The following is a 24,822-nucleotide window of genomic DNA, read 5'->3' on the forward strand; positions in this document are numbered from 1 at the left end:
GATTCCATTAGGCAACTATCACCAAGCCCTTGACTAATGGAATCAGTTGTACCAGTTCCGGGCTACAACAACATTGTGTGAAATGTCTGGTGGTCCCTGAGAAGAGGGTTGGGAAGTGATGGTTTAGATTACTTTGAAAACTTAATCATTGTCATTATTTCTGCAGACAAATTAGATTTAGTCCATCCCACAACTCTGCCCAGTGATTTGAGCCTGTGGTTCTGATGAAAGCAGACTAATTATCTAACAGTGGAAATTGTCTGTTGACTATTGTCCTCAGCCCTGATGCCTAGAAAAAGGGTCCCAAATGGGTTCTTTGGCTGTCCCCATAGGAGAACCCTTTTTTGTTTCAGGTAGAACCCTTCTGGGTTCCAACTAGAACCCTCTGCGCACCTTTTATCTAAGAGTTCTTTGATCTATGGATCTTGCAGAGTTAAGTCAATCTAATGATTTAATTGGTGACCTTAAAGCCTAGATCTAGAGCAACAGACCAGACCATACTCAATGTCCTGAGGAATAATATGCCAACTTGATTTAATGAGTGACCAACATACTAATACTGCAGCCTGCATATATTATTTGAGTGTAATGAAATGCAAATGAACAAGTAGGCTAGAATAACTGCCATTGGAAATAGTGAGGTTTATGGTTACAAAGTTTGTTTATTCTTTCAGATTTGTGTTGGACTTGGATCTCTCCAGCACATGTATTGCCATCTTGACTTTAAGCCCTAGAGAAAAACTGTCTTGTACATAAACCAAGTAATAATAATTTTATGTGGATTATTTAGGTTTTAAATTGTATTTCTATAACTACCTGGCATAAGGCAAAATAACCCATTTAATTTCAGCGGTCGGGGACAATAGAACTCTGGGGCTGTGGAAGAATTACAAGAAAGTCAGGGAAACCGCGCGCCCATTGGCTGTTGGAGCGCACTATAAAGAGCCGCAGTGTTGACTCTCATTCCATCAAATGCAAGCATCCTTTTAGGACTAGACCACACTTTAGAATAGGCTACGGTGCTCTACCGCTACCAAGGACGTTTTTCTTTTGGATTTCGCCTTTTTACCCGTTTTCTTTAATAAAGACTTGCGTTCTTGACTGTTACAAATATGAAGGAAAGGAGAAATCCACAGCCGTTGGTGGTGAGATGTAAACTGGTTCTTGTTGGGGATGTTCAATGCGGAAAAACTGCGATGTTGCAAGTCCTCGCGAAGGATTGTTATCCAGAGGTATGTGAATATTTGTTCTCCTGTTGCAATACTATCATTTTAAGATACACATTATATATGTTCTGCAAAGCTTCCGTATTGATTGAGCAAATGTTTCTGAGGATTTGATCAGCCTCACAAGCGGCTCTTTTAAAAGTTGAGAATAAACTGACGATAGATTCATTTCAGATAAGAGCATCATCTGCTTCGGGCCAGGATGCCTGTATCTACTACATGATGCGCATGTCCAATAATTCACAGTTTTCACATTGGATTATATCATATGTTCTGCTGTAGACTTCTGATGATCACATTGAAATGGGTTTCATCACCACATTGAAAAAGGCAGATATTATCATGCAGCATTTTTTCCATTTATTTTTATTGGGCTAGCCTACTAATTCGTTTACACTCAAATGTTTACTATTTTAGAAGACTGTATTTCATTTAAATGTAGATCTGAATTCTGAAAATAAAGTCCATCACTTGTAGCAGGGAGGATATTAACAGACTGCTATGTCCTTCCTCTCCACAGACTTATGTGCCCACAGTGTTTGAGAACTACACAGCGTGTCTGCAACTAGAGGAACAGCGCGTGGAGCTCAGTCTGTGGGACACGTCAGGTAACTACATCCTCTCATCCTATATCATCAACCTATATCCTCTATCACTAGTTCAGGGGTACTCTGGGCAGAGCAAAACGAACTTGGTGGTACATTAAACATTTTGAGAATCACTGATCTATATGAACTGGCCACAGTGGCCTACATTATACCAAGCCTTTTAGAGCCCTAAGACCTTGTTGAGGGGCCCTCCTTCCAGCTTCACTTTTGAGAACAGAATATACAGTACAGTTCAAAAGTTTTAGAACACCTACTCATTCAAGGGTTTTTCTTTGTTTTTTTATATTTTCTACATTGTAGAATAATAGCGAAGACATCAAAACTATGAAAGAACACATATGGAATTATGTAGTAACCAAAAAAGTCTTAAACAAATCAAAATATATTTTATATTTGAGATTCTTCAAACAGCCACCGTTTGCCTTGGTGGCAGGTTTGCACATTCTTGGCATTCTCTCAACCAGCTTCACCTGGAATGCTTTTCCAACAGGCTTGAAACAGTTCCCACATATGCTGAGCACTTGTTGGCTGCCTTTCCTTCACTCTGCGGTCCGACTCATCCCAAACCATCTCAATTGGGTTGAGGTCGGGTGATTGTGGAGGCCAGGTCATCTGATGCAGCACTCCATCATTCTCCTTCTTGGTCAAATAGCCCTTACACAGCCTGGAGGTGTGTTGGGTCATTGTCCTGTTGAAAAACAAATGATAGTCCCACTAAGCCCAAACCAGATGGGATGGCGTATTGCTGCAGAATGCTGTGGTAGCCATGCTGGTTAAGTGTGCCTTGAAAACTAAATAGATCACAGACATTGTCACCAGCAAAGCACACCCACACCATAACACCTCCTCCTCCGTGCTTTACGGTGGGAAATACACATGCAGAGATCATCCGTTTCATCCAACACCGCGTCTCACTAAGACACTGTGGTTGGAACCAAAAAGCTTCAATTTGGACTCCAGACCAAAGAACACATTTCCACAGATCTAATGTCCATTGCTCGTGTTTCTTGGCCCAAGCAAGTCTCTTCTTATTATTGGTGTCCTTTAGTAGTGGTTTCTTTGCAGCAATTCGACCATGAAGGCTTGATTCACACAGTCTCCTCTGAACAGCTGATGTTGAGATGCGTCTGTTACTTGAACTCAGTGTGCAATTTCTGAGGCAGGTAACTCTAATGAACTTATCCTTTGCAGCAGAGGTAACTCTGAGTCTTCCATTCCTGTGGCGGTCCTCATGAGAGCCAGTTTCATCATTTGCGACTGCACTTCAAGAAACTTTAAAAATTCTTGAATTTTCCAGATTGACTGACCTTCATGTCTTAACCTCCCTGGTTAAGGTGGGACGTTTGCATGTGGCGCGAAATACAAATACCTCATAAATGCTATAACTTCAATTTCTCAAACATATGACTATTTTACACCATTTTAAAGACAAGACTTTCGTTAATCTAACCACACTGTCCGATTTCAAAAAGGCTTTACAGCGAAAGCAAAACATTAGATTATGTCAGGAGAGTACCCTGCCAAAAATAATCACACAGCCATTTTCAAAGCATGCACATATGTCACAAAAACCAAAACAACAGCTAAATGCAGCACTAACCTTTGATGATCTTCATCAGATGACACTCCTAGGACATTATGTTATACAATACATGCATGTTTTGTTCAATCAAGTTCATATTTATATCAAAAACCAGCTTTTTACATTAGCATGTGATGTTCAGAACTAGCATACCCACCGCAAACGTCCGGTGAATTTACTTAATTACTCACGATTAACGTTCACAAAGTACATAACAATTATTTTAAGAATTATAGATACAGAACTCCTTTATGCAATCGCGGTGTCAGATTTTAAAATAGCTTTTCGGCAAAAGCACATTTTGCAATATTCTGAGTAGATATCACAGCTAGCTAATTTGACACCCACCAAGTTTGGCCCTCACCAAACTCAGATTTACTATTAGAAAAATTGGATTATCTTTGCTGTTCTTCATCAGAATGCACTCCCAGGACTTCTACTTCAACAACAAATGTTGTTTTGGTTCGAAATAATCCATAGTTGTATTGAAATAGGTCTGTTTTGTTCGTGCGTTGAGGTCAGTATCCGAAGGGTGACGCGCGGGTGCATTTCGTGACAAAAAATGTCAAAATATTCCATTACCGTACTTCGAAGCATGTCAAACGCTGTTTAAAATACACTATTCTCGTAAAATAGCGATAATATTCCAACCGGGCGACGTTGTATTCGTTCAAAGAGAGAAAGAAAAAAATGGAGTCCTCTCATGCACACGCGCTCCAGTGTCAGTGTTCCCTGCGTGACCACTCACAAACAGTCCTGCTTTTTTTCACCCAGAGACTGCAGAGCTCTCATTCCACTTTCTGGCGCATTCTTAGAGCCATTGGAAGCCTTAGAAAATGTCACGTTACAGCAGAGATGCTGTATTTTTGATAGAGATGCCCTAGAAGGACAACAAATTGTCAGACAGGGCACTTCCTGCATGGAATTTTCTCAGGTTTTGGCCTGCCATATGAGTTCTGTTATACTCACAGACACCATTCAAACAGTTTTAGAAACTTTAGAGTGTTTTCTATCCCAATCTACTCGTTTCTGGGTAAGAGTAGTAACCAGTTTAAATCGGGTACGTTTTTTATCCGGCTGTGAAAATACTGCCCCCTAGCCCCAACAGGTTAAAGTAATGATGAACGGTCGTTTTTCTTTGCTTATTTGAGCTGTTCTTGCCATAATTTGGACTTGGTCTTTTACCAAATAGGGCTATCTTCTGTATTCCAACCCCACCTTGTCACAACACAACTGAATGGCTCAAACGCATTAAGGAAAGAATTTCCACAAATTAACTTTTAAGAAGGCACACCTGTTAATTGAAATGCGTTCCAGGTGACTACCTCATGAAGCTGGTTGAGAGAATGCCAAGAGTGTGCAAAGCTGTCATCAAGGCAAAAGGTGGCTATTTGAAGGATCTCAAATATAAAATATATTTTGATTTGTTTAACACTTTTTTTTGATTACTACATGATTCCATATGTGTTATTTCATAGTTTTGATGTCTTCACTATTATTCTACAATGTAGAAAATATTAAAAAATAAAGAGAAACCCTTGAATGAGTAGGTGTTCTAAAACTTTTGACCGGTAGTGTACCTATGTGAGACTAAGTACAGGAACAGACTGTGTGGAAAAATATTGAAGACAGACTCTCCCCAATACAACCCAACATTTCAGAGTTATGTGCATACTTTCAAGCACAGCCTTCTCATGAACCTGTGGTGAGTTATTCACAATTTTTTATGAACAAATAAGGTTTTATATGTAAGATGGCTAAATAAAGAGCAAAATTATTGATTATTGTTATTTGTGCCCTCGTCCTATAAGAGTTCTTTGTCCCTTCCCACTAGCCGGGTTGTGACAAAAACTCACACTCATTATATCAGGTTTCAGGTATCAGGTTTCAGGTATCAGGTATCAGGTTTCAGGTTTCAGGTAAGTGTAGATTGTGGTGAAGTAACAATGTTAATTGCAACAACAGGGGCAGGCAAACGACAGGTCAAGGCAGACGGGTCGATAATCCAGAGTAGTCAAATCAAATCAAATCAAATTTATTTATATAGCCCTTCGTACATCAGCTGAAATCTCAAAGTGCTGTACAGAAACCCAGCCTAAAACCCCAAACAGCAAGCAATGCATGTGAAAGAAGCACGGTGGCTGGGAAAAACTCCCTAGGAAAAACTCCTGAGAAAGGCCAAAAACCTAGGAAGAAACCTAGAGAGGAACCAGGCTATGAGGGGTGGCCAGTCCTCTTCTGGCTGTGCCGGGTGGATATTATAACAGAACATGGTCAAGATGTTAAAATGTTCGTAAATGACCAGCATGGTCAAATAATAATAATCATAGTAATTGTCGAGGGTGCAACAAGCACGTCCGGTGAACAGGTCAGGGTTCCGTAGCCGCAGGCAGAACAGTTGAAACTGGAGCAGCAGCATGGCCAGGTGGACTGGGGACAGCAAGGAGTCATCATGCCAGGTAGTCCTAGGGCTCAGGTCCTCCGAGAGAAAGAAAGAAAGAAAGAAAGAGAGAATTAGAGAGAGCATATTTACATTCACACAGGACACCGGATAAGACAAGAGAATACTCCAGATGTAACAGACTGACCCTAGCCCCCCGACACATAAACTACTGCAGCATAAATACTGGAGGCTGAGACAGGAGGGATCAGAAGACACTGTGGCCCCATCCGATGATACCCCCGGACAGGGCCAAACAGGCAGGATATAACCCCACCCACTTTGCCAAAGCACAGCCCCCACACCACTAGAGGGATATCTACAACCACCAACTTACCGTCCGAAGACAAGGCCGAGTATAGCCCACAAAGATGTCCGCCACGGCACAACCCAAGGGGGGGCGCCAACCCAGACAGGAAGACCACGTCAGTGGCTCAACCTACTCAAGTGACGCACCCCTCCCATGGACGGCATGGAAGAACACCAGTAAGTCAGTGACTCAGCCCCTGTAAAAGGGTTAGAGGCAGAGAATCCCAGTGGGAAGAGGGGAACCGACAAGGCAGAGACAGCAAGGGCGGTTCGTTGCTCCAGCCTTTCCGTTCACCTTCACACTCCTGGGCCAGACTATACTTAATCATAGGACCTACTGAAGAGATAAGTCTTCAGTAAAGACTTAAAGGTTGAGACTGAGTCTGCGTCTCTCACATGGGTAGGCAGACCATTCCATAAAAATGGAGCTCTATAGGAGAAAGCCCTACCTCCAGCCGTTTGCTTAGAAATTCTAGGGACAATTAGGAGGCCTGCGTCTTGTGACCGTAGCGTACGTGTAGGTATGTACGGCAGGACCAAATCGGAAAGATAGGTAGGAGCAAGCCCATGTAATGCTTTGTAGGTTAGCAGTAAAACCTTGAAATCAGCCCTTGCCTTAACAGGAAGCCAGTGTAGGGAAGCTAGCACTGGAGTAATATGATCAAATTTTTTGGTTCTAGTCAGGATTCTAGCAGCCGTATTTAGCACTAACTGAAGTTTGTTTAGTGCTTTATCCGGGTAGCCGGAAAGTAGAGCATTGCAGTAGTCGAGCCTAGAAGTAACAAAAGCATGGATTAATTTTTCTGCGTCATTTTTGGACAGAAAGTTTCTGATTTTTGCAATGTTACGTAGATGGAAAAAAGCTGTCCTTGAAGCAGTCTTGATATGTTCTTCAAAAGAGAGATCAGGGTCCAGAGTAACGCCGAGGTCCTTCACAGTTTTATTTGAGACGACTGTACAACCATCCAGATTAATTGTCAGATTCAACAGAAGATCTCTTTGTTTCTTGGGACCTAGGACAAGCATCTCTGTTTTGTCCGAGTTTAAAAGTAGAAAATTTGCAGCCATCCACTTCCTTATGTCTGAAACACAGGCTTCTAGCGAGAGCAATTTTGGGGCTTCACCATGTTTCATTGAAATGTACAGCTGTGTGTCGTCCGCATAGCAGTGAAATTTAACATTATGTTTTCGAATGACATCCCCAAGAGGTAAAATATATAGTGAAAACAATAGTGGTCCTAGAACGGAACCTTGAGGAACACCGAAATTTACAATTGATTTGTCAGAGGACGAACCATTCACAGAGACAAACTGATATCTTTCCGACAGATAAGATCTAAACCAGGCCAGAACTTGTCCATGTAGACCAATTTGGGTTTCCAATCTCTCCAAAAGAATGTGGTGATCGATGGTATCAAAAGCGGCACTAAGATCTAGGAGCATGAGGACAGATGCAGAGCCTCGGTCTGACGTCATTAAAAGGTCATTTACCACCTTCACAAGTGCAGTCTCAGTGCTATGATGGGGTCTAAAACCAGACTGAAGCGTTTCGTATACATTGTTTGTCTTCAGGAAGGCAGTGAGTTGCTGCGCAACAACTTTTTCTAAAATTTTTGAGAGGAATGGAAGATTCGATATAGGCCGATAGTTTTTTATAATTTCTGGGTCAAGATTCGGCTTTTTCAAGAGAGGCTTTATTACTGCCACTTTTAGTGAGCTTGGTACACATCCGGTGGATAGAGAGCCGTTTATTATGTTCAACATAGGAGGGCCAAGCACAGGAAGCAGCTCTTTCAGTAGTTTAGTTGGAATAGGGTCCAGTATGCAGCTTGAGGGTTTGGAGGCCATGATTATTTTCATCATTGTGTCAAGAGATATAGTACTAAAACACTTTAGTATCTCCCTTGAGCCAAGGTCCTGGCAGAGTTGTGCAGACTCTGGACAATGAAGCCCTGGAGGAATACCCAGATTTAAAGAGGAGTCCGTAATTTGCTTTCTAATGATCATGATCTTTTCCTCAAAAAAGTTCATAAATTTATTACTGCTGCGGGCCAAGGTACAGGACGGCAGGCAGGCCCAGGGTCAGTTCAGGCAGAGTTCGTTAAACCAGAGTAGGGGCCAAGGTACAGGACGGTAGGCAGGCCCAGGGTCAGTTCAGGCAGAGGTCGTTAAACCAGAGTAGGGGCAAAGGCACAGGACGGCAGACAGGCTTAGAGTCAGGACAGACAAGGGTCAAAACCAGGAGGATGAGAAAAAGAGAGACTGGGGAAAAGTAGGAGCTGAGAAAAATGCTGGTTGACTTGAACAAACAAGACGAACTGGCACAGACAGACAGAAAACACAGGTATAAATACCCAGGGGATAAGTGGGGAAGATGGGCGACACCTGGAGGGGGTGGAGACAAGCACAGGTGAAACAGATCAGGGCGTGACACATTCTTATGTTTAATATATTTTTTGTATAGTGTGTGTGTGTGGCAGGCTTACAATGATGGCAAAAAACACAATTTGAGAGTGCGCTGGAGGTCGAATGTTTGAAGGGGTACGGGACTATAAAAAGTTTGGGCACCACCTCTGTAGATGATCCAGGTCCACTAGATAATTATTGAAACTGTTTGATATTGTTCAGGACAGGTAGCTCAGACTACATGCTCTCTCCATCATTGTCCAGGAGTGAACTAACAATACACCTTTAGGATGAAAGCTGTCTTTTCTTAAGGCATAGATCCAGACAGACGTGCACTACTCTGCTATTTCTTCCACAGTGTCCTGATGCAGCAAGCTAGTCCTATTGTTCCTGTACAGTCATTTCTCTGTTGACGTTCAGAACATCAAACTACTCTGATATTTCTTCCACAGTGTCCTGATGCAACAAGCTAGTCCTATTGTTCCTGTACAGTCATTTCTCTGTTGACGTTCAGAACATCAAACTACTCTGATATTTTTCTCCACAGCTTCTCATTATTCCACACACGTTTCACGGCAGCTGGTTAATTCAATTTGACCCTTTGATAATGAGGAGAATCATTAGCTATTTATGGACAGATCTATATGCACACACACCCATGTTCTTTGTTTTCTTTTTGTAGGTGGTGGTGCAGTACCTTTTTCCTGGGTTGTTCTGTACATTACATTGTAAATAAATTAGCTTGGTTATGTCATATTTAATGAATGGTGACATTGTCGGCTAGTGTGGTGTACACTGAGTGTACAAAACATTAAGAACACCTGCTCTTTCCATGACATAGACTGACCAGTTGAAAGCTTTGATCCCTTATTGATGCCACTTGTTAAATCCACTTCAGTCAGTGTAAACCAGTGGTTCCCAAACCTTTTATAGTCCCGTACCCCTTCAAACATTCAACCTCCGTCTGCGTACCCCCTCTAGCACCAGGGTCAGCGCACTCTCAAATGTTTTATAGTCCCGTACCCCTTCAAACATTCAACCTCCGTCTGCGTACCCCCTCTAGCACCAGGGTCAGCGCACTCTCAAATGTTTTATAGTCCCGTACCCCTTCAAACATTCAACCTCCGTCTGCGTACCCCCTCTAGCACCAGGGTCAGCGCACTCTCAAATGTTTTATAGTCCCGTACTCCTTCAAACATTCAACCTCCGTCTGCGTACCCCCTCTAGCACCAGGGTCAGCGCACTCTCAAGTATAGTTTTTTGCCATCATTGTAAGCCTGCCACACACACACTATATGATGCATTGATTAAACATAAGAATGAGTGTGAGTTTTTGTCACAACCCGGCTCATGGGAAGTGACAAAGAGCTCTTATAGGACCAGGGAACAAATAATAATATAATAATAATCAATAATTTTGCTCTTTTTTTAACCATCTTACATATAAAACCTTATTTGTTCATCTAAAATTGTGAATAACTCACCACAGGTTAATGAGAAGGGTGTGCTTGAAAGGATGTACATACTGTAACTCTGCAATGTTGGGTTGTATTGGAGAGAGTCTCAGTCTTAAATCATTTTCACACACAGTCTGTGCCTGTATTTAGTTTTCATGCTAGAGAGTGCTGAGAATTCCCTCTTACATAGGTATGTGGTTGTAAAGGGCATCAGTGCGATTTGCCAAGGCAGGATACTCTGAGCGCAGCCCAATCCAGAAATCTGGCAGTGGCTTCTAATTAAATTAAATTTTTACAGAACCACTTGTTGCAATTTTGATGAGGCTCTCTTGTTCAGATATTGGTAAGTGGACTGGAGGCAGGGCATGAAAGAATCCAGTTGTTTGTGTCATCCGTTTCGGGAAAGTACCTGTGTAATTGCGCACCAAACTCACTCAGGTACTTCGCTATATCACATTTGACATTGTCCGTAAGCTTGAGTTCATTTGCACACAGAAACTCATACAATGATGGAAAGACCTGTGTGTTGTCCTTGTTAATGCAGACAGAGAAGAGCTCCAACTTCTTAATCATAGCCTCAATTTTGTCCCGCACATTGAACATAGTTGCGGAGAGTCCCTGTAATCCTAGATTCAGATCATTCAGGTGAGAAAAAACATCACCCATATAGGTCAGTCATGTGAGAAACTCGTCATCATGCAAGCGGTCAGACAAGTGAAAATTATGGTCAGTAAAGAAAACTTTAAGCTCGTCTCTCAATAAAAAAAAACATGTCAATACTTTGCCCCTTGATAACCAGCGCACTTCTAAATGTTGTAAAAGCGTTACATGGTCGCTGCCCATATCATTGCATAGTGCAGAAAATCTACGAGAGTTCAGGGGCCTTGCTTCAACAAAGTTAACCATTTTCAGTGTAGTGTCCAAAACGTCTTTCAAGCTGTCAGGCATTCCCTTGGCAGCAAGAGCCTCTCGGTGGATGCTGCAGTGGACCCAAGTGGCGTCGGGAGCAACTGCTTGCACGTGCGTTACCACTCCACTATGTCTCCCTGTCATGGCTTTTGCGCAATCAGTACAAATATCAACACATCTTGACCACCAAAGTCCATTTGATGTCACAAAGCTGTCCAGTACTTTAAAAATATACTCTCCTGTTGTCATGGTTTCCAGTGGTTTGCAGAAGAGGATGTCTTCCTTAATTGACCCCCTTCATAAACATAACGGACATATACCAGGAGCTGTGCCAGGCCCGCCACGTCTGTTGACTCATCCAGCTGTAACGCATAGAATTCACTGGCTTGTATGCGAAGCAGTAATTGTTTCAAAACATCTCCTACCATGCCACTGATGCGTCGTGAAACAGTGTTGTTTGATGAAGCCATTGTCTGTATAGTTTTTTGGGGCCTTTTCCCCCAGCATTGTCCCAGCCATATCCGTGGCAGCAGGAAGAATTAAGTCTTCCACAATAGTATGGGGTTTGCCTGTCCTAGCCACTCGGTAGCTCACCAAATAGATGCTTCTAGCCCCTTCTTATTAATGGTATCTGTTGCTTTTATACATGTCTTACTACTCAAAAGTTGTCTTAATTCTCGCTCAAAAAAACTCCTGTGGCTTATTTTTCAAATTGGAATGTTTTGTTTCAAAATGTCTGCGCGAGAGTGAAGGTTTCATTGAGTTGTGAGATAGTACTTTTGCACATATAACACACTGTGGCTGAGGAAAGGCACTACTTCCAATATAAGTGAACCCCAAATCAATGTACTTCTCATCATATTTGCGCCTCTTCGATGGTCCAACGTCCCTGTCTGATGTTCGGTGCTTTCCCGGGTAAGGGGTCAGTAGCTCTTCGGCTGCATCAGATTCACAACTGGCAGTGTCCATGCCTGCTGGGCTAACAACAAGTATAGAATTACTGATGCTAACACTGGATGTGCTCGTGGAAGCAGAACAACTTGTGTCGTCGACAGGTGCAGGTGTAGTACTGCTGGTAGTAGTAGTACTACCAGTAGAGCTGGTATGTGTCTCTATGGACGCGGGCCTTACTCTTTTTTTTACCATTTATCCATTTTCGAGCAAACGGAATGAGCAGCAGCTACGTTTGGCTACATACGGACCGTTAGTGGAATTCCTGCGAGAGAGTAACTGTTAATGTGATTGGATGTTAATTATTTGCCTAGGCAACCTGTATTTGACATTGTGTTGTTATTTCGCTGAATACTAGATGGTTTAATTGTATTTTTGGCAGTGAAACGAGGATACTCAGGTGAGAAAAAAAACTCGCCCAAATAAATTCAGCAAAAAAATAAACATCACTTTTTCAGTACCCTGTCTTTTAAAGATAATTCGTAAAAATCCAAATAACTTCAAAGATCTTCATTGTAAAGGGTTTAAACACTGTTTTCCATGCTTGTTCAATGAACCATAAACAATTAATGAAAATGCACCTGTGGAACGGTCGTTAAGACACTAACAGCTTACAGACGGTAGACAATTAAGGTCACAGTTATGAAAACTTAGGACACTAAAGAGGCCTTTCTACTGACTCTGAAAAACACCAAAAGAAAGATGCCCAGGGTCCCTGCTCATCTGCGTGAACGTACCTTAGGCATGCTGCAAGGAGGCATGAGGACTGCAGATGTGGCCAGGGCAATAAATTGTGATGTCCATACTGTGAGATGCCTAAGACAGCGCTACAGGGAGACAGGACAGACAGCTGATCATCCTCGCAGTGGCAGACCACGTGTAGCAACACCTGCACAGAATTGGTACATCTGAACATCACACCTGCGGGATAGGTACAGGATGGCAACAACAACTGCTCGAGTTACACCAGGAACACACAATCCCTCCATCAGTGCTCAGACTGTCCGCAATAGGCTGAGAGAGGCTGGACTGAGGGCTTGTAGGCCTGTTGTAAGGCAGGTCCTCACCAGACATCACCGGCAACAACGTCGCCTACGGGCACAAACCCACTGTCGCTGGACTAGACAGGACTGGCAAAAAGTGCTCTTCATTGACGAGTCGCGGTTTTGTCTCACCAGGGGTGATGGTCGGATTCGCGTTTATCGTCAAAGGAATGAGCGTTACACCGAGGCCTGTACTCTGGAGCGGGATCGATTTGGAGGTGGAGGGTCCATCATGGTCTGCGGTGGTGTGTCACAGCATCATCGGACTGAGCTTGTTGTCATTGCAGGCAATCTCAGCGCTGTGCGTTACAGGGAAGACATCCTCCTCCCTCATGTGGTACCCTTCCTGCAGGCTCATCCTGACATGACCCTCCAACATGACAATGCCACCAGCCATACTGGTCGTTCTGTGCGTGATTTCCTGCAAGACAGGAATGTCAGTGTTCTGCCATGGCCAGCGAAGAGCCCGGATCTCAATCCTATTGAGCATGTCTGGGACCTGTTGGATCGGAGGGTGAGGGCTAGGGCCATTCCCCCCAGAAATGTCCGGGAACTTGCAGGTGCCTTGGTGGAAGAGTGGGGTAACGTCTCACAGCAAGAACTGGCACATCTGGTGCAGTCCATGAGGAGGAGATACACTGCAGTACTTAATGCAGCTGGTGGCCACACCAGATACTGACTGTTACTTTTGATTTTGACCCCCCCTTTGTTCAGGAATACATTATTCAATTTCTGTTAGTCACATGTCTGTGGAACTTGTTCAGTTTATGTCTCAGTTGTTGAATCTTGTTATGTTTATACAAATATTTACACATGTTAAGTTTTCTGAAAATAAACGCAGTTGACAGTGAGAGGACGTTTCTTTTTTTGCTGAGTTTATATAGCCCCGGTGGAAAATATAAATGGACTGTTTGAAAATGTGAAGAAGAAAAACATATTTGGCGTACCCCCGATGGCATGGCGCACACCAGTTTAGGAATACCTGCTGTAGATGAAGGGGGGAGACAGGTTGAGGAAGGATTTTTAAGCCTTGAGACAATTGAGACATGGATTGTGTATGTGTGTCATTCAGAGGGTAAATTCACAAGACAAAATATTTATGTGCCTTTGATGGGGTATGGTAGTAGGTGCCAGGAGCACCAGTTTGTGTCAAGATCTGCAATGCTGCTGGGTTTTTCACACTGAACCGTTTTCCATGTGTATCAATAATGGTCTATCACCCAAAGGACATCCAGCCAACTTGATACAACTGTGGAAAGCATTGGAGTCAACATGGGCCAGCATCCCTGTGGAACACTTTCAACACCTTGTAGAGTCCATGCCCTGATCAATTGAGGCTGTTCTGAGGGCAAAAGGGGGTGCAACTCAATATTAGGAAGGTGTTCCAGTGTATATGGTGTACATAACCGTAAGGGGAAAGATATATATATTATATTCATTAGATACCAGTTGGAAGACCTTTTTAATCAGAGTTAACATGATTATCCATCTAAGCCTCTCATTTATAATTAGATGAAGAGATAAGAATCACCTTCCGCTGATGCCAAATATAATCAATAAACAAGAGCGAGAGACTCAAGTAACCAAGGCGTGTTTGTTTGTGTGTGTGGCTGTGTGACTGTGTGTGTGCTGCTGTGTGAGTGCATGTGTGACTGTGTGTGCCTGCGTACGTGATAGCATGCGTTTTCATGCATGTGTGTGTGCCCCAACATTGTTTTAACAGAGAATTGTGTAGAGCAGTAGCTGGGTAGGTGGGTGGGCAGTAGGACAGCAGTGTATAAGATGATTGGCAGTTGCGGCCAGCCTTTAAGGAGGGGTGGGAGGAACGCCTGATGCAGATGGAGGATTCCAAGGCTGTTGCTGTGGTAACGGCAGAGGGACTGGGGGTATTACGCTGCGCTGAGTGGAGGGAAGACTAGGGGGTGTGTAGAGGGGGCGAGAGGGGGGAGAGGGAGAGAGAGGGGGGTAGTTGCTTAAGGATTCCGAGTACATGAGTGGGAGCGTCTGCCTGCTCTGCTGCTCCCAGCCAGCCTCACTGTTCTGTTCCACTTGTTTAATCCAGTGATAAAAATATCAATGTGGATTTAGTGTCTTGATTGTCATCTTCTCCCACTCTGAAACACCAATAGGGGAGAGGAGAGGAGGATAAGGGAGGAGAGAAGATGAGAGCAGATGGGAGGAGAGGAGGATGGAGAGGCGAGGTGGATAGGAGAGGAGATGGGAGGAGAGGAGATGATAAGGGAGAAGAGAAGAGAAGGAAGGGAGGAGACGTTAGGAGGATAGGGAGGAGAGGAGGAGGATAGGGAGGAGAGAAGGATAAGGGAGGAGAGAAGATGAGAGCAGATGGGAGGAGAGGAGGATGGAGAGGCGAGGTGGATAGGAGAGGAGATGGGAGGAGAGGAGATGATAAGGGAGAAGAGAAGAGAAGGAAGGGAGGAGACGTTAGGAGGATAGGGAGGAGAGGAGGAGGATAGGGAGGAGACGTTAGGAGGATAGGGAGGAGAGGAGGAGGATAGGGAGGAGAGGAGGAGGATAGGGAGGAGAGGAGAGAAGGAAGGGAGGAGACGTTAGGAGGATAGGGAGGAGAGGAGGAGGATAGGGAGGAGAGGAGAGAAAAGATAGAGGGGAAAGGGACAGCAAAGTAAAGCTCAGCATGAGAAGTGATACCCCTCACAGATTACCCCTGGTCTCTGTCCTCTCTTTCTGTCTCTCCCTATATGTCTCTTTGTCTCTGTCTCACTCAATTCAATTCAAGGGGCTTTATAGGCATGGGAAACATATGTTAACATTGCCAAAGCAAGTGAAGTAGATAATATTCTAAAGTGAAATAAACAATAAAAATGAACAGTAAACATTACACTCACAGATGTTCCAAAAGAATAAAGACATTACAAATGTCATATTATGTATATATACAGTGTTGTAAAAATGTGCAAATGGTTAAAGTACAAAAGGGAAATTAAATAAACATAAATATGGGTTGTATTTACAATGATGTTTGTTCTTCACTGGCTGACCTTTTCTTGTGGTAACAGGTCACAAATCTTGCTGCTGTGATGCCACACTGTGGTATTTCACCCAGTAGATATGGGAGTTTATCAAAATCTGGTTTGTTTTCAAATTCTTTGTGGATCTGTGTAATCTGTGGGAATATGTGTCTCTAATATGGTCATACATTTGGCAGGAGGTTAGGAAGTGCAGCTCAGTTTCCACTTCATTTTGTGGGCAGTGTGCACATAGCCTGTCTTCTCTTGAGAGCCAGGTCTGCCTACGGTGGCCTCTCTCAAAAGCAAGGCTATGCTCACTGAGTCTGTACATAGTCAAAGCTTTCCTTAAGTTTGGGTCAGTCACAGTGGTCAGGTATTCTGCCACTGTGTACTCTCTGTTTAGGGCCAAATAGAATTCTAGTTTCATCAGTTTTTTTGTTAATTCTTTCAAATGTGTCAAGTAATTAGCTTTTTGTTTTCTCATGATTTGGTTGGGTCTAATTGTGTTGCTGTCCTCTGTGGGGTGTGTTTGTGTTTGTGAACAGAGCCCCAGGACCAGCTTGCTTAGGGGACTCTTCTCCAGGTTCATCTCTTTGTAGGTGATGGCTTTGTTATGGAAGGTTTGGGAATCGCTTCCTTTTAGGTGGTTGTAGAATTTAACGGCTCTTTTCTGGATTTTGATAATTAGCGGGTATCGGCCTAATTCTGCTCTGCATGCATTATTTGGTGTTTGACGTTGTACACTGAGGATATTTTTGCAGAATTCTGCATGCAGAGTCTCAATTTGGTGTTTGTCCCATTTTGTGAATTATTGGTTGGTGAGCGGTCTCCAGACCCCAATGGCAATGGGTTCTATAACTGATTCAAGTAATTTTTGCCAGATCCTAATTGGTATGTCGAATTTTTATGTTCCATCCTCTGTCTCTACTGTGCTCAACTAAATGTTGTTTCTTCTTGGATATGATGTCTCCTTTCTGCATTATATTGTTAAAAGAAAACAGTCTACTATCATTTTCCCTGGACAGTATTTGGTGAGGGTGTTAGACCAAACTATTTTTGTTTTACGACATGTTCTTCCCTTTACTGCATCTGAATGTTGTTTTGGACGTCTGTTAATAAGTCTCTGTCCTCTCCTCTAGGTTCTCCCTACTATGACAATGTGAGGCCTCTCTGTTACAGTGACTCTGACGCGGTGCTCCTCTGTTTTGACATCAGCCGCCCAGACACCTTCGACTGTGGGCTCAAGAAGGTAATGGCTCCCATCTCTCACTTTATCTTTCTGTCTCTGTCTTTTCTCTCTCTAAACAGTATTCCTAACTGTCTGCAAGTCCTCAGAGATTCTATCAATCCAGCCACCAGGCTCAAATTATCTGGCTTTTATTGGGCTTTTCAAAACTTGCTATTCAAAATAGAGACTAGGCAACGTATTGTTGCTTCCTAGTTTATAGCTATGTGATTCACCAGGTCCGTAGGCTATTTATCTAGGTAATCATGGGGAATTACATTTGTAATTTGGTTAACTACCCCAAATCATGACTTGTTCATTATCATGTGGGTAAATATCTGCTCTGTTTTCTCTCCAGTGGAAAACAGAGATCTTAGATTTCTGCCCCAGCACACGCATCCTTCTCATTGGCTGTAAGACCGACCTGCGCACAGATGTCTGCACCCTGATGGAGCTGTCCAATCAGAAACAGGTCCCCATCACCCATGAGCAGGTGAGACTGAGAGGACACACATAGGCGAGGGTTTTCATTAGCCGATAATAGCCGGCTTTTGTCCGCATTTTTTTTTTTTAAAGCAGATAAAGAAAATTGCTGCCGGCAAATTGTCCGGGAGAAGAAGAAGAAAAAAACATTGCGAAATAATTTTTTTTAGCCTCATTGATGGAAATACCAGTCGAAGGAAATACATTTGACTGGTCATGCTTATCGTCCTATAAGTTGATTTGCATAATTCTGTGGAATTAAATTGGCATGTGTGTACAGTAGCCTATATTCCTTATGTAGGCTGTTTTATTTATCACACATGTACAGCATGCAGATACAGAGCCTTGGAGTGGAAAATCTGTCAGACGGCGCAAGAGCTGCTGCTGCTGAATCTTGTGGTGCTTTCAAGACAACTGGAAACTCTGAAAAATACGAGGTCAAGTCATGGCGTCAGTGATCTTCAGGTCGGAAAGTCCCGAGTTTTAATTCCGAGTTGGATTTTTCCCAGTCAGACCTAGTTATTTTCCCAGTTGTCTTGAACGCACTGAAGAAATAAATCTTAGATTTCTAAGTTCCCAGTTGTTTTGAATGCACTGAAAAAGAAATCTTAGATTTCTGAGTTCCCAGTTGTTTTGAATGCAGCATCAAACAGCAACAGAAGGCAGGCTTCATTAGCACATCACACACCACTTTGCAATATTGCTTGAGGCAGTATGCATTTTTAAAAAACATACTGAATGTTTTAATAGATATTATGAGGCATGTCTTACCTTGCTTCAAAGTAGCCTGTTAGATCTCCTCTCTTTCTACATCTGTAACGGATGATTTCATCTCTGTCACATGAAACCGCTCTCATGAGCAGTGCCCTTTTGACAACGGTGTTTTCCTACTAAGTGTATTATGGAATGCACATTTCAGCGTAGCCTACTGCTTTATAATGTGAAGAAATAATAGTTTACCAACATTTTAAGCTAAAACTTCTAATCTGTTGCATCAGACAATTTTTTGTTGTATGTAGCCTGGTTGTATTAATTTGGGATCTTTTGTCCCACAACTATCCCAGAGTCTGTTTGGAATAGGCTGTTTCTATCTCCACAAGCTGACCAATAGAATAGGTAGCCTAAACTTTTCTACTATAGTAGATTGACATAGGCTAGTGATTTAGCTGTTTGTTACTTGTCTTGTCTGAGGAAAACTAAATGTGGACAGGTATTCTAACATCTTCAAAGCGCACATCAGAATTTGTAAGAATGAATTACCGTATTCTAAATGTGATTTCTGTCATTCTGAGCACCGTGGGTGGACGCCCTAATCAGGTTACACATCCAATGCATATGGGTTCGGTCAATTTCTCAAATGTCTGTTAAATTAAAATGTTGCCAGTCAAATGTCCGGTGCCATGTTTTCCTAACGGACACACACACACACACACACACACAGACACACAGACACACAGACACACAGACAGACAGACAGACAGACAGACAGACAGACAGACAGACAGACAGACAGACAGACAGACAGACAGACAGACAGACAGACAGACAGACAGACAGACAGACAGACTCACTCACTCACTCACTCACTCACTCACTCACTCACTAGGGCCTGTTCAGACAGAGATGTATGGTGAAATCTATTGTGTGGAACAGAATAAGCTCTCAGCCGCTCTCCTCTGCCTCCTCCTCCCCAGGGTTCCTCCATGGCCAAGCAGCTTGGAACTGAGGCCTACCTGGAGTGTTCAGCGTTCACCTCAGAGAAGAGTATCCACAGTGTGTTCCGTACGGCCTCTCTGGCTTGCATCAACAAGCTGCAGCCCCTCCCCAAGCCCAGCCCCACCCGACGCTTATCCAAGAGGCTCCTCCATCTGCCCAGCCGCTCCGAGCTGCTCTCCTCCACCTTCAAGAAGGAGAAGACCAAGAGCTGCTCCGTCATGTGAGTGGAGACCCGGGGCGGAGGGGCTTTCGCTCCCTTCCAACACGCTGCTCCGATTCCCCAGAACCCCTTGACTGTTTGGTTCGGGGAAGGTGGGGTTGGTTTCATCACGATAGCTTTATCATGAGAAGGCTCTTCTTCCATGTTGAATCCTTCCTCACCCCCCCCCCCCCCGCCCCCAAAGTGAAATACATTCAGAATAGGTGGACACCTTGTCCTGAACTACACTTCAGTGCATATCTCATCTTTTTCAGTACTGTATCTTAGCTTTTTGATCATCAGCAAACCATTCTTCTCACCTGTTACAGTAACGGTATGCAACCATGATGGTGTGACATCACTACTATTTAGGCACATGTTGATTTGTCCAAATTGGAGAAATGTGCAACGTGTGACAAAGCTTTAACATTGGGATGTAAAAATGCCTCTCAAGACAATTAAATACCTATTTTTCAAAAAAAATTAGCATGAAAATATATTACTGAAAATTGTATCCCTTCTGCACTAGAGTGTCAACTATAAGGTGTAGCAACATGAGCAAATCAGTGGTCAAACGGTGTTTGTGCTCTTCTTGATTAAGGACCAACGGGGGCTGACTGATTGAGAGAGATGTGGAGAGAGGAGTGTTTGATGGGATCGTAGCATGAACAGAGGGCCATTACATTTCTCATTGTCTCGGCCGTGAGGAGAGGAGGTCTTGACGGATAAGGGCTGATTGCGTGAACAGGAAGGTGTCAGGCAGACAGACAAGCAGGCAGGCGGACGAACGGACAAGCAGACAGGCAGGCAAGCAGGCAGACCAACATGCAGGCAGACAGACAGACAGATATACACACAGACAGACAGACAGACACCAGTGTGAGCCATCTGCTCTCAGTCAGTGGAGTACCAGGTTACAGAGGAAAAGCACATAACAGATGGATTTTGGAGCTTTGGGAGAAGAAAAGAGGGAAGTCACAAAACAATGTGTATGTACTGGAGCTTCCAGAGATAGAAAACAATGTGTATGTACTGGAGCTTCCAGAGATAGAAAACAATGTGTATGTACTGGAGCTTCCAGAGATAGAAAACAATGTGTATGTACTGGAGCTTCCAGAGATAGAAAACAATGTGTATGTACTGGAGCTTCCAGAGATAGAAAACAATGTGTATGTACTGGAGCTTCCAGAGATAGAAAACAATGTGTATGTACTGGAGCTTCCAGAGATAGAAAACAATGTGTATGTACTGGAGCTTCCAGAGATAGAAAACAATGCCAATGTACTGGAGCTTCCAGAGATAGAAAACAATGTGTATGTACTGGAGCTTCCAGAGATAGAAAACAATGTGTATGTACTGGAGCTTCCAGAGATAGAAAACAATGCCAATGTACTGGAGCTTCCAGAGATAGAAAACAATGTGAATGTAGCTGAGAATTGTCTGATGAGGAGTGCTTTGATGAAGAAGAAACCACTTCCAGGGAGTGGGGTATTGTTTTAACCGGGGCCACAGACACAACAGTTTAATGCAGCTCTGTCAAGAGATCTGTGAAGTTACATCCGATAATGGCTGCCAGGTCAGTGTTGCAATTCCTTGAGGTGATTATTTAAAGGACTGTCTGTTTGAAACTAGAAGATGCTGCTTAAAAACTTGGCTGAATCCACTGGGGAAATGTGATGTCCGGTTCACAAAATCCTACTACAGAAGAACGTGTTGTAGCATCACAGTATTTTAATAATCAACAATGATCAAACAGTATACAGTTTCCATTATACCATTCATATAATATCCCCGAAGTTTCATCCTGAATTTTGGAAATATGGCTGTTGATTTATTTAATTTTCAACAATGTAATGTAGCACTCCACTTCATTTAGTCTCCTCTCTTCAGAAATGTTTCTTCTCTTCCTTCCTTTTCTCTCTTTCTCTCGTTGTTCTGTTACACCTCAAGTCCCAGCATCATGGATTGGATTCCAGTCCAATGTGACACTAAACTAGGACCCTTTTTTAGCTTTAATCTTTTGCTTCTTGGTTATAATTGTGTATGTGCTCGGCTTTAACTATCAAGCAATAATGATTTAAGTGATTGTGATGCAAAGTCAGCTGATCGAGAGGCCAATATATCCTGCTGCTACTCCATGGACATACATACAGTATAGCAAAACAAACTGAACCATCCTTTCTGCTGTAGAATCAAGATGGCGTCCAATCTGGTTCCTCTTTCCCTTCTTCTGTCACGTCAGTAGCCACTGGTATGTAAGGTAACCAATGACATCTCTTGCTGTGCCACTAAAGAGTTTGGAATTTGAGTCCGAAGGGGAATAATGCTATTTGAAGATGTCAGTGAGTTTATGCAGTATCGTTGGGAGACGAGTGAGTTAAAGAAATGACACTGAGAGAATCTGGTTTTAAACATTCGGCTCTAGTCACTGTTGGCACTATTGAAGCTTTTTCCATTGGGGTACATTATGTGGAAGCCTCCTAACTTTTAACAATCAATGTGTGAAAAGGGGCTAGGGTATATGGAAATATTTAGGGAGTTAGAGGAACAAGTAATATAAAATAAAAACATGCAGGCTGGCCAAAGAAAGAAGATGTTTTTTCCATTATTCATTTTGGGGTTTGTTGTGTTTTTATTTTGGTATTAAAGCTTGAATTGAATCATTTTTGTGTATGTGTGTGTGTGATTGAGACAGTGTTTGTTAACCTATGTGGTGAGCTGTGGACGACCCCCATGGTAATCAGTCAGTCGGTGATTTGATTTGCACAAAGGCTCTAGTTCCTTGGTCACACACTGGAATTCCTCAGCATTGCCTAGCAACAGTTCAACACAGGAAACCAATCCAGACTCAGAATGGCTCATTGGTTGGTTGGTAGCACAGATAGGAAGTAAAGGAGGGCGTAACGTACAAGGAGACATTTCCACAGTCAATGGAAGTGCAGATTCTGCTTCTACCTCAAGGGTTGATCGGAATTTGGATTCAGAATATTTTTTCTTGAGTTTCCTTATAATTCCAAGTTCCAAACTCATACAGGGGGCTCAGGTCCTGGATATAGAAACATTTCATGGATCATATCAGTTAACATGCAGTCAGTCATTATGTAGTACAGTGAGTGTGTGGTACATTGGTGCAGTCTAACTCCTAGCATGTGCTGTAACAGTTTGATTGTGCAAATCTTATTTTATAATATGTGTAAAGACATTAAAGAATGTTGCAGGGAAATGCTTGATTCAAACGATGAAAGACAAATATGTTGTTGTTGATGTGAATATTTATTTGATAGCTATTATAGCTATTTATTTATTTTTGTAGCTTTTTTGGTTGACATGTATTTGTTTGAAATCTATTTTGGACATTGGACTTTCTCTCCTTTTCTTGTGCTCTGTTAATAAAGCTTGTGACTGGCACCAGGCGCTGCTGCAGTACTTATTTCCTAACTACAGAGTTATACATTTCAGTTGCTTTTATGATTGAACTGACAACACATATCTTCAGCTGTTTATTTATTTCACCTTTATTTAACTAGGCAAGTCAGTTAAGAACAAATTCTTATTTACAATGACGGACTACGCCTGCCAAACCTGGAAGATGCTGGGCCAATTGTGCGCCACCTTATGGGACTCCCAATCACGGCCGGTTGTGATGCAGCCTGGATTCAAACCAGGGACTGTAGTGTGATGTCTCTTGCACTGAGATGCAGTGCCTTAGACCGCTGCGCCACTCGGGAGCCTAAACTGTAATGCCACATTGTATACAGGTATTTCATGCAGAATTACAGTATTTATAGAGTGACAGTTAGGATATAATTACTGTAATTACTAAGTGACAATTAAGATAGATTTACAGTATTTACAGAGTGACAGTTAGGATTCAAGTGAACGACTGACATTGTCAGTTGCTTGCGTCATGTTTGCTATAGACCTCAGGCTCTTATCTGAACCACTGTGTGTGTGTGTGTGTGTGTGTGTGTGTGCGTGCGTGTGCGTGTGTGTGTGTATATGCCTGATGGAAGCCACAGGGTGATTGTTTTCTATCTGAGAGGCTATTGACACCATCACAAAGGACAATGATTGCACCCAATGTTCAATCACACATCATTGACCATGACAATGTCAGCCACTTGACAGCCAGACCCTATCAGTCCTCTTAGTCTGTGTGTGTTTTTGATGTCTGTGTGTGCGTCTCATTGACTTCCTTAACACTTCTTCAGGATTGGTGGGTCCCCTGGGGGGACGGTTGAGCTAACATGCGCTAATGTGATTAGCATGAGGTTGTAAGTAACAACAACATTTCCCAGGACATAGACATATCTTTTATGGGCAGAAAGCTTCAATTATTGTTAATCTAACTGCACTGTCCAATTTACAGTAGCTATTACAGTGAAAGAAAACCATGCTATTGTTTGAGGAGAGTGCACAGTTTTGAACATGAAAAGTTATTAATAAACAAGAGGTTAAAGAAAGGCCACACCATTTAAAGTAGTTCATTGATGATCTGGCACATTAACTCTGGTAGACTGGCCAATCACCATCTTATCGCATCAGTTTAAACATGCAGTGAGGTCATCATTGTCAGACAGACAACTCAATGAGAATCAGTGCTGAACATTTCCTTCTCCATTTAGATTGGAGAGGGAAGAGAGAGTGGATCAGAATAGATTAAATGCAAATATTAGGATGAGCAATGTCGGAGTGGCATTGACTAAAAACAGTAAAATAGAATACAATATATACAGTTGAAGTCGGAAGTTTACACACACCTTAGCCAAATACAATTAAACTCCGTTTTTCACAATTCCTGACATTTAATCCTAGTATAAATTACCTGTCTTAGGTCAGTTAGGATCACTACTTTCTTTTAAGAATGTGAAATGTCAGAATAACAGAGAGAATTTATGACTTATTTATTTCAGCTTGTATTTCTTTCATCACATTCCCAGTGGGTCAGAAGTTTACATACACTCAAATAGTATTTGGTAGCATTGCCTTTAAATTGTTTAACTTGGGTCAAATGTTTCAGGTAGCCTTCCACAAGCTTCCCACAATAAGTTGGGTGAATTTTGGCCCATTCCTCCTGACAGAGCTAGTGTAACTGAGTCAGGTTTGTAGGCCTCCTTGCTTGCACATGCTGTTTCAGTTCTGCCCACACATTTTCTATAGGATTGAGGTCAGGGCTTTGTGATGGCCACTCCAATACCTTGACTTTGTTGTCCTTAAGCCATTTTGCCACAACTTTGGAAGTATGCTTGGGGTCATTGTCCATTTGAAAGACCCATTTGCG

At 42.7% G+C, this 24,822-nt stretch overlaps 1 protein-coding gene across 1 annotated transcript; it reads left to right on the plus strand.

The window, feature by feature from the left end:
• Positions 1–810: 810 nt before the first annotated feature.
• On the plus strand, positions 811–22,949 carry rnd1b (Rho family GTPase 1b). The gene is made up of 5 exons (XM_029718590.1): positions 811–1,232; positions 1,747–1,834; positions 17,058–17,167; positions 17,502–17,636; positions 19,321–22,949. The coding sequence occupies exons 1-5, from the start codon at positions 1,113–1,115 to the stop codon at positions 19,564–19,566; spliced, it is 699 nt and encodes a 232-aa protein (XP_029574450.1). The 5' UTR covers positions 811–1,112; the 3' UTR covers positions 19,567–22,949.
• The last annotated feature ends 1,873 nt before the right edge of the window (positions 22,950–24,822 follow it).

This window comes from Salmo trutta, chromosome 28 (genome assembly GCF_901001165.1).
Source record: "Salmo trutta chromosome 28, fSalTru1.1, whole genome shotgun sequence".
Lineage (NCBI taxonomy): Eukaryota > Metazoa > Chordata > Actinopteri > Salmoniformes > Salmonidae > Salmo > Salmo trutta.

What these genes read in the sequence shown, in the direction of transcription:
- rnd1b (XM_029718590.1), top strand. Translation starts at nt 1,113, where the DNA reads ATGAAGGAAAGGAGAAATCCACAGCCGTTGGTGGTGAGATGTAAACTG. An exon ending in CGAAGGATTGTTATCCAGAG is followed by an intron (nt 1,233 to 1,746) that starts GTATGTGAATAT and finishes TCCTCTCCACAG; the next exon opens with ACTTATGTGCCCACAGTGTT. An exon ending in TCCCCATCACCCATGAGCAG is followed by an intron (nt 17,637 to 19,320) that starts GTGAGACTGAGA and finishes CCTCCTCCCCAG; the next exon opens with GGTTCCTCCATGGCCAAGCA.